The 12416-nt window shown below is 39.2% G+C and overlaps 2 protein-coding genes across 3 annotated transcripts; both read left to right on the forward strand.

Moving 5' to 3' along the window:
• The first annotated feature begins 226 nt into the window (after positions 1-226).
• Positions 227-2406, forward strand: LOC149385631 (uncharacterized). The gene is made up of 2 exons (XM_089626377.1): positions 227-1456; positions 2377-2406. Exons 1-2 carry the CDS (start codon positions 227-229, stop codon positions 2404-2406), a joined length of 1260 nt encoding a protein of 419 aa, XP_089482503.1.
• A 4204-nt stretch (positions 2407-6610) lies between these two features.
• On the forward strand, positions 6611-10243 carry LOC149385632 (peroxisomal (S)-2-hydroxyacid oxidase GLO4-like). Of its 2 annotated transcripts, none has more exons than XM_089625421.1 (12): positions 6611-6727; positions 6808-6956; positions 7058-7182; positions 8505-8551; positions 8648-8725; positions 8809-8933; positions 9000-9066; positions 9151-9219; positions 9317-9386; positions 9470-9570; positions 9673-9777; positions 9867-10243. In XM_089625421.1, exons 2-12 carry the CDS (start codon positions 6814-6816, stop codon positions 10044-10046), a joined length of 1110 nt encoding a protein of 369 aa, XP_089481547.1. In that variant the 5' UTR covers positions 6611-6727; positions 6808-6813; the 3' UTR covers positions 10047-10243. The 2 variants fall into 2 exon arrangements, with proteins under 2 accessions (XP_089481547.1, XP_089481548.1); XM_089625422.1 differs by having other exon boundaries at positions 9009-9066; positions 9867-10242.
• Positions 10244-12416: the final 2173 nt, after the last annotated feature.

The raw sequence follows: 12416 nt of genomic DNA on the forward strand, positions 1-12416 counted from the left end.
CAGATTCGCTGATAAATCTGATCCCCCTAATCCTCAAGCTCAGGAGGCTGATGAAGTGGACAATCCCACTCTGGCTGAGATGACCAGAGAACTTAAGGGTCAAGGTTCTAGGTCGGATGAGGACGTTTTAGGAGAGAATCGCAGAGAGCTGATCTCCCGTGAAGACTTTGACCGAATCATGGATGAGGGTCTTCAACCAGACTCAGATGTGGTTCCCCCATGAGACATGCCCAGAAAGAAGACTAAGAGGACCTCCAAGAAGGCTGCTGAGAAGTCCTTCATTGCGGAGAAAGTCAAGAAATCTGCTAGGAGGAAGAAGAGCAGAGTGGAGACCACTGAAGCGAATGTCATTAATCCTCAGGAGGAGGTTGTGGTGAAGGATGTCAGAGACCATGTCACTAACATCGTCAAAGATGAAGAAGCTGTGGCGGAAGCAAGGTCTCGCGACAAGAAGAAGAAGTCATCTAGACAGGATGTTCCTGATGTTCCAATCACAGGAATATCTTTTCACACCCTTCAGAATGCCAGCCGATGGAAGTACGTCATTCTTCGGAGTATTGCTCCTGAACATGTGCTCTCTAATGAAGCCATGAAATGTGCTGATGTCATTGAACTTCTCAAGAGCACCGGGCTTCTCTCCACAGTGACCTCAGTGGGCTCCTACCACGCTCAGCTTGTGAGAGAGTTCATTGTCAATCTTCCTGATCAAGTCGATGATGCCACTTCCCCTCATTTTCAAAAGGTGGTGATCAGGAACAAAATCATTGACTTCTCTCCCAAGGTCATCTATGAGTTCATGGGTTCAAATGCTCTCACTTCTGAGGATCAAGTGCCTTCAAGAATTGAGCTGATTTCTGAACTCACTGGAGGGAAAGACAAGAAAGGGTGGCCTGAGTCTGGGCTGTACCGTGCTTCTCTTCTCAGTTCTAAGTACTCTGTTCTTCACAAATTTGGAGTCAAGAACTGGATTTCTACTGCTCACTCCACAGGTGTTTCTCTCGCTCTAGCTCAATTTCTCTTCATGATTGGCACAGGTCGTTCGGTTGACTTTGGGAAACTCTTCTACTCCCAAATCATCAAGCATGCTGGCTCTGAAGCTATAAAGCTTCCCATCCCTTATCCTTCCATGATCACTGGGATCATTTTGCGTCAACAATCGGATATTCTGTCACCAGAAGAGATGAAAGCTTGCAACTCGACTCCAGGGAAGATCTCCTTCAACTACAAACTTTTTCAGAAGCATCATGTGGTAGACATCAAGAAGCCTCCCCAGTCCAGCCTACCTCACGCTCGCTTCAATGATGATGATGCTCCTGTTGTTCCTCCCATGTCAGCTGACGTCAGGAAACTGATGGCTCTTTCCCTTGTTGATGAGATCAAGCATCTGGAGACAGTGATTGCTACCTCTACTGAGCGCAAGATGGCCCTTGAAGATGCTCTAGTTCGTATCTCCCAAGTACCTAAACTTTTTATTTTTGCGTGGCTCAGATACTGTTTAGCTGTTTTTCTTCCTTTTTGTCTTTGCTTGGCAAAAAGGGGAGTCAAAAAGTCACTTCTAAAACTTGGTTATTTGGTTATATGTCTGTAACTTCTGAACCACCCTCCTTCTATGTTGTGCTACTTTATGGATATATTTTGTTGTCTCCTCTGTCAGTCACTGTGACAAGAGTGATCTCACAGTTAGATGTTCTGTTGTGCTGTGTGTGTGGCGAGAGTGCTCCTTGAAGGTTGGCATAGTGTTTCTTTTTTGAAGGAAGAGTTTTGCCTGCTCAAAGCCAAACGGGGAGATTGTTGTTACAAGAAGTTTGCCCTTTGATTCAGGCTTGATTATTGTCTCTCGTGGTGGTTCTAACATCTCAAAGAACATCTCTTGGTTAAAGTTGTCAGCTCGCGGTGAGGTCTTGCTGACAGCTTTATTTCTGGGCTCGCTGGATGCGTGCCATCTGTCTCTGTCTTGGATCAGAGGACATTCGTTTTGTTTGTCTCGTATATAAGACAATGCGAAACCCTAGGTAGGGTTACACACTTTCACGCCGAAAAACCTGAGTGTGCCAAAAAGGTTTTTGTGTATTCTCTATTGTGTGAGTTTTGTTTTCCTGGGCGAAGAACAACACACTAATACACTGAGTGATTGTAAGGGTGAAAAGCGAGGGGAGCTCAAGTCTAGGGGGAGCCTAGACTAGCATCAAGCTACGGTTCACTGGGAGTTAGGAATAGTGAAAGGTTATCATTCATTGTATTCCGATTAAACTCATTTTCTGTTAGTGAAGTTGCTCTTTTCACCGGGATACTCATCCCTCCAGATTAGGCTTTTAAGGCCGAACTGGGTTACCATTCTGTGTGTTCGTTTACTATAATTGTGTGGTGTCTTTACAGGTGTTACTACTGTCTGATACAACACCTTAGAAATAGTTCATACAGTAGATCTGGACTTTCAAGAATAAACAAAAAATTCAAAAATGGTGGTATATATGGGCTCTCAGGGTTTGTTTTCTTAAAGTTGAACGATTCAAAGTCCGAATAGCTGTTTAAGCCAAGGTGCAATTATACGGCTATGTCAAGGGCCTCTCGTTGTCTCGTGGACAAGCAGACAGACATAAAAAAAATACAACTCTAAAGTGAGACCTTGTCCATGGTTGCTATCTCCGTCTACTGGTAATTTCACACTACTTCTGAAGTGTGGTCATGGGTTCAAAGTTCAAACCGAGAAAGCCACAGATACCCATCAAAAAACTGAGACCAGGGTTTTGTTATAATGTCATTGTCTAAAACATAATACAGGACTTTTCCATTATTTAAATGCCTACTAGAAACTGTGCTTTTAATTTAAAAAAAATATATTATTTCTCATTTTCTACTTTTGTCATCTAGTTAAGTTGAACAAAAGATATTGAGTGTTGATACTTTATTACTCACAATCTTGTTTAGCTTGAGACTCAAACCATCCCTGTTGATTTACAGGGTACCACTTCTAAAACTCAAAAGGTAAGTACTTTCCAAACACAAACTCTCTGTAACTGTATGCATTAACGCTGACCACTGGCTGGCTAAAATGTCAACGGAACCAGTGAACGTTAAGGAGTTCCAACAGTTAGCCATGCGAGCCCTTCCCAAGATGTACTGTGATTTCTTTGCCGGAGTGTCGGTGGACCATAACACACTCAAACAGAACTTTGATGCATTTCAAAGAATCACTCAAATACTTAGAAAAAAGTTAATGCTCTTCACCATATTTTGTATGGTTCTATAGTTATATAGCCATATAGAAACCTTGAATATGCTAAATAGCCAACGTTTGGTTAATCATAGTTAGTTGGCCACTGATTCTATTAATAACCTTGAATGCTCTTCACCATATTTTGTATGGTTCTATTGTATTTTACGCAGTCAAATATATAAAATGACTTACAAAGTTTGACTATCCAAGTCTCGACATTAAAAAATGTTTACCATTTTTTTAGACCAATCTAAATTGCATAACTAGACTAGTTTAGGGGAGAAACTGTTTTAGAGCAGGGTGTCCGTTTATGAATTTTCCAATTTTTTTTGCACGGCCCTACGTGAAGAAGGTCTAGAGCTTAAAACCATCAAGTTTCTAAGAAGTCTAGTCTGGTGTTTGTAGTTGAAACCTGAAAGGCGGTGAACAATTACAAGGGTCAACAAGCGAGTTGAGCTCGGTACACGGGCCAAATTTGCATTATGCAAATGGACTCGGCCTATTGGGCCTAGCTCGGTTTCAAGGGTCGAGTTCTGCACAATTGGGACATGCGTTTCGGTTTCGAAACCCAACAATTCTTAAAAAAAAAAAAAAAAAAAGACGAAATCCTACACCAAACAAATAAGACCACCGAGAAGCTTGGTTGAGAATCCGAGCACCACCGGTGACTATTCGAAAAGTGATTAGCAAGAGCTGTGCTCTGCCTAAGGGTGAGAGTTCATGCACAAAACATAGTCTAGAGTAAAACAGAAAGTGTTATTAAGATGTTTCTAAGCGTCCAATATTAAAATTGTACGTGGATTAAAATGCTATCAATCAATTTTATTTTTTATTTTACATACGCGCTTTTATATCAACCTGTTTCTGTAACGTCATGCGTTACGCATCAGGTTTTACTTTTTCAACATTTAGTTCTGCCATCAAATAAAACAACACTTTGTCAAAGCCTTGACGTAGAAATTATCCATAGGCTGAATGTTTTTTTTTTCTTCTCCCAATAAAACACCAATTTGTTTTGTGTGTTTCAAAAAATTTATTTATCATAGAACTCTTGACTAAACTAGGACCAAGGAGTAGGGCTGTACAAAACCGAACCGAAAATCGGATAAAACCGATATCCAAACCGAACCGAAACCGAAATTCGGAGCCACGTCAGCTAACCGAAATTCGGATTCGGATAACCGATCCGGTTTACAAAACTGGACCGGATATCGGATTTGATTTTGGGAAAATCTGGATATCGGATATTTAACCGATTTTTTTTAATTAAAAATAAATATATATTAAAACAAATTTATGTCACTATTATTAACACATGATGGTCAAGTTGTCATAGAAGAACAAACTTCTCATATATCAACTCATACTGCTACTATAACTTGATTATGTGATCTATAAAGGTAACACACAAATTCAATTGTTGTATGGTTTATTATGATCATTAGGGTAGTAATTTTAATTTTATATTATGATATTTACATGTGTAGGTAGTTGGAGACGAGTGTCCTTTTGAATTTTATTTTTTTACTCAGTTTTAGATTATGTATTGTCATTTTGGAGCTTTATAAGAGTCGTTTGTACTCGTTTTTTGAATTTTTACAAACCGGATTTGGATTTTAAAAACTGGATATCCATTTTATAAAACTGGATATTAAACTGGATCTGAAATTTTACAAACTGGATAACCGAATTTTAAAAATTGGATACTGGACTGGATACTGGATTTAAGAAACCGGATAACCGAATATTCGGATAACCGAATTTCGGTTTTAGACTAAATTGGAGCGGATACTGGACCGAGTTTTTAAAAACCGAAAATTCGGATTCGGATACTAAAATTGTCAAAAACCGAACCGAACCGATCCAGTTTCACCCCTACCAAGGAGTCTTTATAATGTCATTGTCTAAGACATATTACTGGTCTTTTTGACTTTTCCGTTATTTAATAGAGACTAGTAATAGTGCTTTGTATTATTTTTTTAATTTCCCATATTCTCCTTTTTGTCATCTAGTTGAATTGCACTTGAATTGACAATAAAAGATACAAATACGCAGCCATCTTAAACACTAGCAATTTTTTTTAACCAACCTTTTGTTAATTTCCTGTAAATAGCCATATTGCTTACGTGGCAACTTATTAATTAAATTATGTTTACACTTTTGCCCTTATTTAATTCGGCAGATTTTTTAATTAGGCTTTTTTTTTTTCAAATTTCGAATCAAATAATGAAACCGAATAGGGAAGTTTTCAAATTTGAAATTTGAAATTTCCTGCAAATTTTGAAAGTTTCCAGCGCATTTATTGTTATGTATTTGAAAGTTTTCAGCATTGACTTTAGTTAATTAGTTTCTATTTTCGTGGTAATTCATTACGGATAAAATCTGTAAATATATTATTCATTTATTGTTACAGATTTTCAGTTTTATTTACACGAATATACTGTAAATAAACTTTGTATTTACAATGAATATACTGTAAATATGCTTTTTATTTACACGGATATACTGTAAATATGCTTTGTATTTACACGGATATACTGTAAATATGCTTTTTATTTACACGGATATACTGTAAATATGCTTTGTATTTACACGAATATACACCATCCGAACAAAAACGAATCATCATATTCTGTACAACCAAATAACCATTGAAACTCATCTTCCTCGTCACGCAAATCACCGACCCATCTTCCTTTGGCGTCGGAGCCTTCTCGCAGGCTTTTGCAATCCCGACCATGTAACAACCTCGAATCATGGTGGCCAGACTTTTGCTCCGCGAGAACTTAGGACCGGCGTCAGATCCCGATCCTCCTTCGCTCCGACTTCGGTGATGCCTCATTAACAGTTTTTTTTTTAAATCAGTCCAAAAACAAACAGTTTTTCAGAAAATCCCGAGCAAAAATGGTAGAATCGCCATTTTAGGAAAAAAATTGTAACAGAAACTCGGGAAAATACCTTGAACTTGTTCTCTGAAAATTTCCGACGCCTTCTTCTTTTGATAACTGCAGAAAATTTGCGTGTTTGAGTTCTTATTTTCTTGAATATTCATCGGAGATGGTGATTGAACTTCGGGATTTTTCTTCTCCGTCGCTTGTTTTGGGGCAGAGAAATGAGCGATTTTTTTTCTTTTTTTTTTCAGCGGTGAGATTGTGAGAGAGAGGTTTTGGTTATCTCATTAAAGTATTTTAATTTCCTTACCTTGAATAGAGGGAGCAGTTACTGACATTAATAACTAGATATTATTCGTATATTTGTTTTAAATGTTTTTATTTTCGGTATGTAAATGGACGGGAACAATTGAGGTCATTTTGGTATTTTGTTATACTGTAAATAAATGGGTGTGGCTATTAACCGGAAATTAACCAAATGATAGCCAAATCCAAAATCGCTTTTGCTGGGTGGTTATATTGCTATATAACCATAAAAGATATTCAGAGTTATGATATACTATATCCATCAACAATCTTGCTTAAGGGGAAATCTCTGATCACTTCTTAAACTCAAAAGGTAAGCAAGTAACTTAGCTATGGCTGATTTCCAAACATGAACTCTATGTAATTGTATATACTAACGTTGACCATTAGCAGGCTAAAATGTCAACGGAGCCGGTGAACGTGAAGGAATTCCAACAATTAGCCAAGAAAGCCCTTCCCAAGATGTACTACGATTTCTACGCCGGAGGATCGGAGGATCAGAACACACTCAAAGAGAACATCGACGCGTTCCAAAGAATCACGCAAGGACTTTGAAAAGAAATCGTGCTCTTCTTCAGTTTCTGTATGTAATGCGTAAAATAGGTTTATAATATGATCGGGTTTTTTTTTTTTTTTTGTGCAGGTTACGGCCAAGAGTCCTGGTTGACGTCAGCAGAATCGACACGTCGACAAGCGTGTTGGGTTATGACGTATCGTCTCCAATACTGATCGCTCCAACTGGACTACATCAGCTTGCTCATCCTCAAGGTAAGACGTTTTTTTTTTTATATTAGTCGAGCCTAGTTTGGTTTAGTTTTAGACGGTTTTGATTTCTTATTAATTATTATTTGTTCTGAAATTTAAGTAGATAAAACCATGATTGAAGTTTATTTATTTAAGTCTTGCTAATAATTAGCAAGTTCAATTTAAATTTAATATTTAAATACTCTAAGGTGTTTGGAACCTGAAATTAGGGAGAGAAAACGAAAATGAAAACGATTATGTTGTCCAGGGACGGAAATTAGGGCGGCTAAACTGTAAGAAAAAGTTTAGGGGGACTTATTTGCAAATTTTTAAGGTACAATAAAAAGAAAATTTTAAAAAATGGGCAAAAATGTGAAAAAAAATATTTGAGGAGGGGTTTAAGTGTTTGGAACCTGAAATTAGGGAGAGAAAACGAAAATGAAATCGATTATGTTGTCCGGACTGAGCCAGGAATGTAAATTAGAGGGCTATAGTGTAAGAAAAAGTTTAGGTGGACTTATTTGCAAATTTTTAAGGTAAAATAAAAAGTAAATTTTAAAAAATTGGCAAAAGATGTAAAAAAAAAAATATTTGAGGAGGGGCTTCAGCTGGCTGTTACGTCCATGATGTTGTCCTTGTGTTGTTTGTATTGAGGAAAAATTGAAGGGAAATAATGATAAAGTAGATATATGGGATGTAATTTCTATATCGAGTGGATACTATTTATAATGGTAAATTGGGTGGAAAATGAAGCACGACATAAAATTTCTACGCGTGGCCCCGCATTTGTGTCTATTTTCTAACTTTTCCTCTTGTTTCCCTCTTATTTTACATGACTTTCAAACATGACACATAATTTTAAATTTTACTCTTATATTATCGCATTTGCGGGTTACAAACGAACCCTCAAATCTCGAATAAAAGAAAAAAAGGAAACCCGGTCATGTCAGGTTTAATGCACAATCTCAAATTTGTGACGGCTCAGTTTAAGTCTGTTCCTGGCTTGGACGAAGCTAACAAATCTTTTTGAGAGGGGGCTAAAATAAAATTTTAGGTGTAATTTCTCGAAGCAATTACATGATAATTAATAATTTTTGCAAAGAACAGCGATACAATTAAGTTTTGCATAGTTTTAAATGAATTGTAATTTCAACAAATAAGGGTTTGGATAACTAAAGAAGCTATAATTATAATTTTTAAATAACTTTTAAGAAATATTAAAAAAAAAAATTGAAAAAATATAAAAACCATACCATGTGCCTTCATCCTTGGTTCCAGGAGAAAAGCTATTTTAGACCAGATTGTAGATTTATCAAATTACTGAACTTGTTAATTATGCTTTGCAGGAGAGATTGCCACGGCCATAGCCGCGGCTTCTTGCAACACAATCATGGTATTTTAATTTCAGAGACTTATAGTCTGATGTTTACAGTTCAAAGTTCAAACTTTAAATGCCCATAAAACATTATGATGGTCTCTGAAATAATAGGTACTGTCATTCGGGTCTAGCTTTGCCTTAGAGGAAGTTGCGAGTAGCTGCAATGCCGTTCGCTTCTTCCAATTATATGTGCGCTTTCTTTGTGCCTATTTCTTGGTTTTTGGTATTTTACGGTGGCTGTGAATGACTTGTCTGTGTTGTGCAATAAGCAGGTTTATAAGAAACGGGACGTGTCGGCCAAGTTGGTTCAGAGAGCCGAGAAAAATGGGTTTAAGGCGATTGTACTAACCGTCGACACTCCTAGGCTTGGTCGAAGAGAGGCTGATATAAGAAACAAGTAATTAATTCGATATTCTTCGAAATTAATGTCTTTATAATCTTAGTTGAAACATGATTGTTGTAGCTTCTACAGAATGATTGTGCCGAAGATAAGGAATCTCGAGGGTCTAATGCCAACTGAAGTCAACTCTGTGAGTTAAATTTTGACTTTTTTAGTCTTCTCAAAGTAAACTCTGCAAAAGAAGTATCCCTCTATAAATAAATGTGTTTTGCAGGAGGAAAACGATGGTTCAGACTTTGAGGCTTATGCGAGTGCGACATTAGACGCTTCTCTATCTTGGAAAGTAATAATAATAATAATAATACTAATTTAGGCTAGAATTTTTACCACGAAGAATTTGTTTAATCTCATCCTTATATCTTGTTTGCGACATTTTGCAGGACGTCGAGTGGTTAAGATCGATCACAAAATTGCCGGTTCTTATCAAGGGAATACTTACTCATGAAGATGGTATTTATCTATTCCATCAACATTCTTTTTTTCTTCTCTTGGAAAACAAATTGATACCGCTTTTGTTATTTATATATATTTAGCAAGAAAGGCCGTTGAGGCGGGCGTAGCCGGAATCATTGTCTCTAATCACGGAGGTCGTCAACTAGATCACGCTCCTGCCACTATCTCTGTCTTAGAAGAGGTCTATGATAAACTATCTTAATATATCTTCTTTTTTTTCTGATGTTAAATTGACAAAGGTGGTTTTTTCAATTTCTTGGATTTGAACGACCCGTGATTACAGGTGGTCCGTGCTGTTGAAGGGAAAGTTCCGGTTCTTTTAGACGGAGGAGTGAGACGTGGAACAGACGTGTTCAAGGCCTTAGCCCTCGGAGCCCGAGCCGTGCTTGTAAGCCAAGAAACTCTACATGGTTTTTCGATAATTCGTTATCTTCTTTTCATTCACTTGAGCATTATTTGAGAGTACTCGTTGTTCAGATTGGAAGGCCTGTTTTATATGGCCTGGCTGCTAAGGGAGAGAGTGGGGTGCGAAGTGTGATCGAGATGCTGAAGAACGAGCTCGAACTCACAATGGCTCTTTCGGGCTGTCCTTCTCTCAAAGACATTACCAGAACTCACGTCGTGACCGAACGCGACAGAGCTCATTCAAAGCTTTAGATGTTTTGCAAGTTTTCAATCCTTGTATCTTGGATTCATCTATGAAATTTTCTTCCCATGTTTTCTGAATATCTGTTTTGCTTCTTCTCTCGGTGGAAAAATGACAATATAATTCATGTTGTTGGCACGAGAATTCACCTTATTAAGCAGTCTCAAGATTTCATAAATAAAATTCCAATTCGAATTTAGTTTTCAAATTCTCATATTAAAGATTCGGTGTCACTGGATTTATGATAAGATTCTATCATATATAATAATTATTCTTATAAACTGAATTGCAATTATATAAATAAATAATATATATATATATATATATATATATATATATATTCACGAAATTAAGGAGCATAATTCTTTTTTTACTACCGAAACGAACAATAAGTTTGAAGAGGTAAGTTTGAGAGCTTAGTACAGAGAGAGAGTAAGATGGTGAATGCTCGAAGATAGTAATAATAATAATAATAATTTAGGTAATTAGCCGATTTAAATGTTTGGAATTGCTATTTAGTCAATGTTTGGTAAATATTTAATAAGTGTTAACCGCGTTTTTGGGTTTACACTAAGAACCGTCCGTGGTTCGATCTAGGGCCGGACCCTATGACCGCACGTAGGTTGGGTTTGGTGAAGTTCTTCTCTTCTCGTCGTATTCATGCTATTCGGATCTTCGGGTCTTCGAGTGTCCGGGTCTTTGGATCTTCGAGTCTCCGGGTCTTTGGATCGTCTATGTTTTCCGTGTTCTTCGCCGGGTCTTTGAATCCTTGCACCTTCACCTAACCACAAATGAAACGTGAATCTAGAGGGACGCGGAGGGTTTTCCCTCGGCGCGCTCTCCGACGCTCAACATTAGTCGTGTTGTATTGCGTTCTTGGTGAACGATTTGTACTCGTCTCTATGTTTTCTAGAGAGAGAAAGTGGTGGTGTGATTTTTGTAGAGTTTTGATAAGTTGAGAGAAACTTACTTTGTGTTGTGAATGAGTGAGGTATTTATAGGGACCAAGGAGTTTGGTGAAAAGTACTTGATTAGGTGGTGGAGATGGCCGGGTGGTCTTGGCCGAGTGAAGACGGCCGGGTGGTCTTGGCCGATTGAAGACAACCGGGTGGTCTTGGCCGAGTGAAGACGGCCGGGTGATTTTGGCCGAGTGAAGATGGTCGGGTGGTCTTGGCCGGGTGAAGACAACCGGGTGATTTTGGCCGAGTGAAGATGACCGGGTGGTCTTGGCAGGGTGAAGACAACCGGGTGGTCTTGGCGGGTGAAGATGACCGGGTGGTCTTGGCCGGGTGAAGATGACCGGGTGATTTTGGTCGAGTGAAGATGACCGGGTGTTCTTGGCCGGGTGAAGATGACCGGGTGGTCTTGGCCGGGTGAAAATGGCCGGGTGGTCCTGGCCGAGTGAAAATGACTGGGTGGTCTTGGCCGAGTGAAGATTTGTCAAGAAGTCTCGCTTGAAAACATTCTTTGAGAGTCTCCTTTGAAAGACATTTTAGTGTTGACTCGGTGCTTGGCGTGTGAATTTGCTTGTGGGCTTGGGCCTTGTGTTTGGGTTTGATGTTTCGTTGTTTTGCTCTCGGGGCATTATTTACACCATGTGAAAATAATGGCATAACATTAACCCTCCAGTTTCTTGAGCGACTTGTCGTGCGAGAAATTTAATTTGAATTCCCCGAGAGCTTCGTCGTTGATATTTTTGGACCGTTTGGTCCTGTGAATTAGATACGTATCTTGTAGCGGTACGTCTCATGGGACGTGACTTTGCAAAATTTAAGTCCCGTGAGACATGACCCGTAAGACTAATCTCGTAGGATTGAGTCTCGTGAAACGTGGACTCGTAAGGCTAACCCCGTGAGGTTGATCCCGTATGATTGAGTCACATCGCATGTGGCCCCGTAAGGCTAACCCATAGGATTGGGTCCCGTGGGAGATGGCCTCGTAAGGCTTGATCCCATAGGATTGAGTCCCGTTGGACGTGGCCTTGTAAGGCTGACCACGTGGGGCTGATCCCGTGGGATTGAGTCCCGTGATACGTGGTCTCGTAAGACTTGATCTCGTAGGATTGAGTCTCGTGGGATGTGGCCTCGTAAGGCTGAATCCCGTAGGATTGGGTCCCGTGGGACATGGCCTCGTAAGGCTTGATCCCGTAGGATTAGGTCTCATGGAACATTGCCTCGTAAGGCTTGATCCTGTAGGATTAAGTCCCGTAGGACGTGACCTCGTAAGGCTAGATCCCGTAGGATTGGGTCCCGTGGGACATGGCCTCGTAAGGCTTGATCCCGTAGGATTGAGTCCTGTGGGACGTGACCTCGTAAGGCTGACCCCGTGGGGCTGATCCCGTAGGATTGAGTCCCGTGAGATGTGGCCTCGTAAGGCTTGAT

This window comes from Urtica dioica, chromosome 9 (genome assembly GCF_054948205.1).
Source record: "Urtica dioica subsp. dioica isolate 48M chromosome 9, U.dioica_male_clone48M_v1_H2, whole genome shotgun sequence".
NCBI lineage: Eukaryota > Viridiplantae > Streptophyta > Magnoliopsida > Rosales > Urticaceae > Urtica > Urtica dioica.

Coding starts and splice junctions, on each gene's coding strand:
- LOC149385631 (XM_089626377.1), top strand. CDS start 227: ATGCCCAGAAAGAAGACTAAGAGGACCTCCAAGAAGGCTGCTGAGAAG. Junction 1,457..2,376: donor CTCTAGTTCGTATCTCCCAA/GTACCTAAACTT, acceptor GTGTCTTTACAG/GTGTTACTACTGTCTGATAC.
- LOC149385632 (XM_089625421.1), top strand. CDS start 6,814: ATGTCAACGGAGCCGGTGAACGTGAAGGAATTCCAACAATTAGCCAAG. Junction 8,934..8,999: donor GAGGCTGATATAAGAAACAA/GTAATTAATTCG, acceptor TGATTGTTGTAG/CTTCTACAGAATGATTGTGC. Junction 9,220..9,316: donor ACGCTTCTCTATCTTGGAAA/GTAATAATAATA, acceptor GACATTTTGCAG/GACGTCGAGTGGTTAAGATC.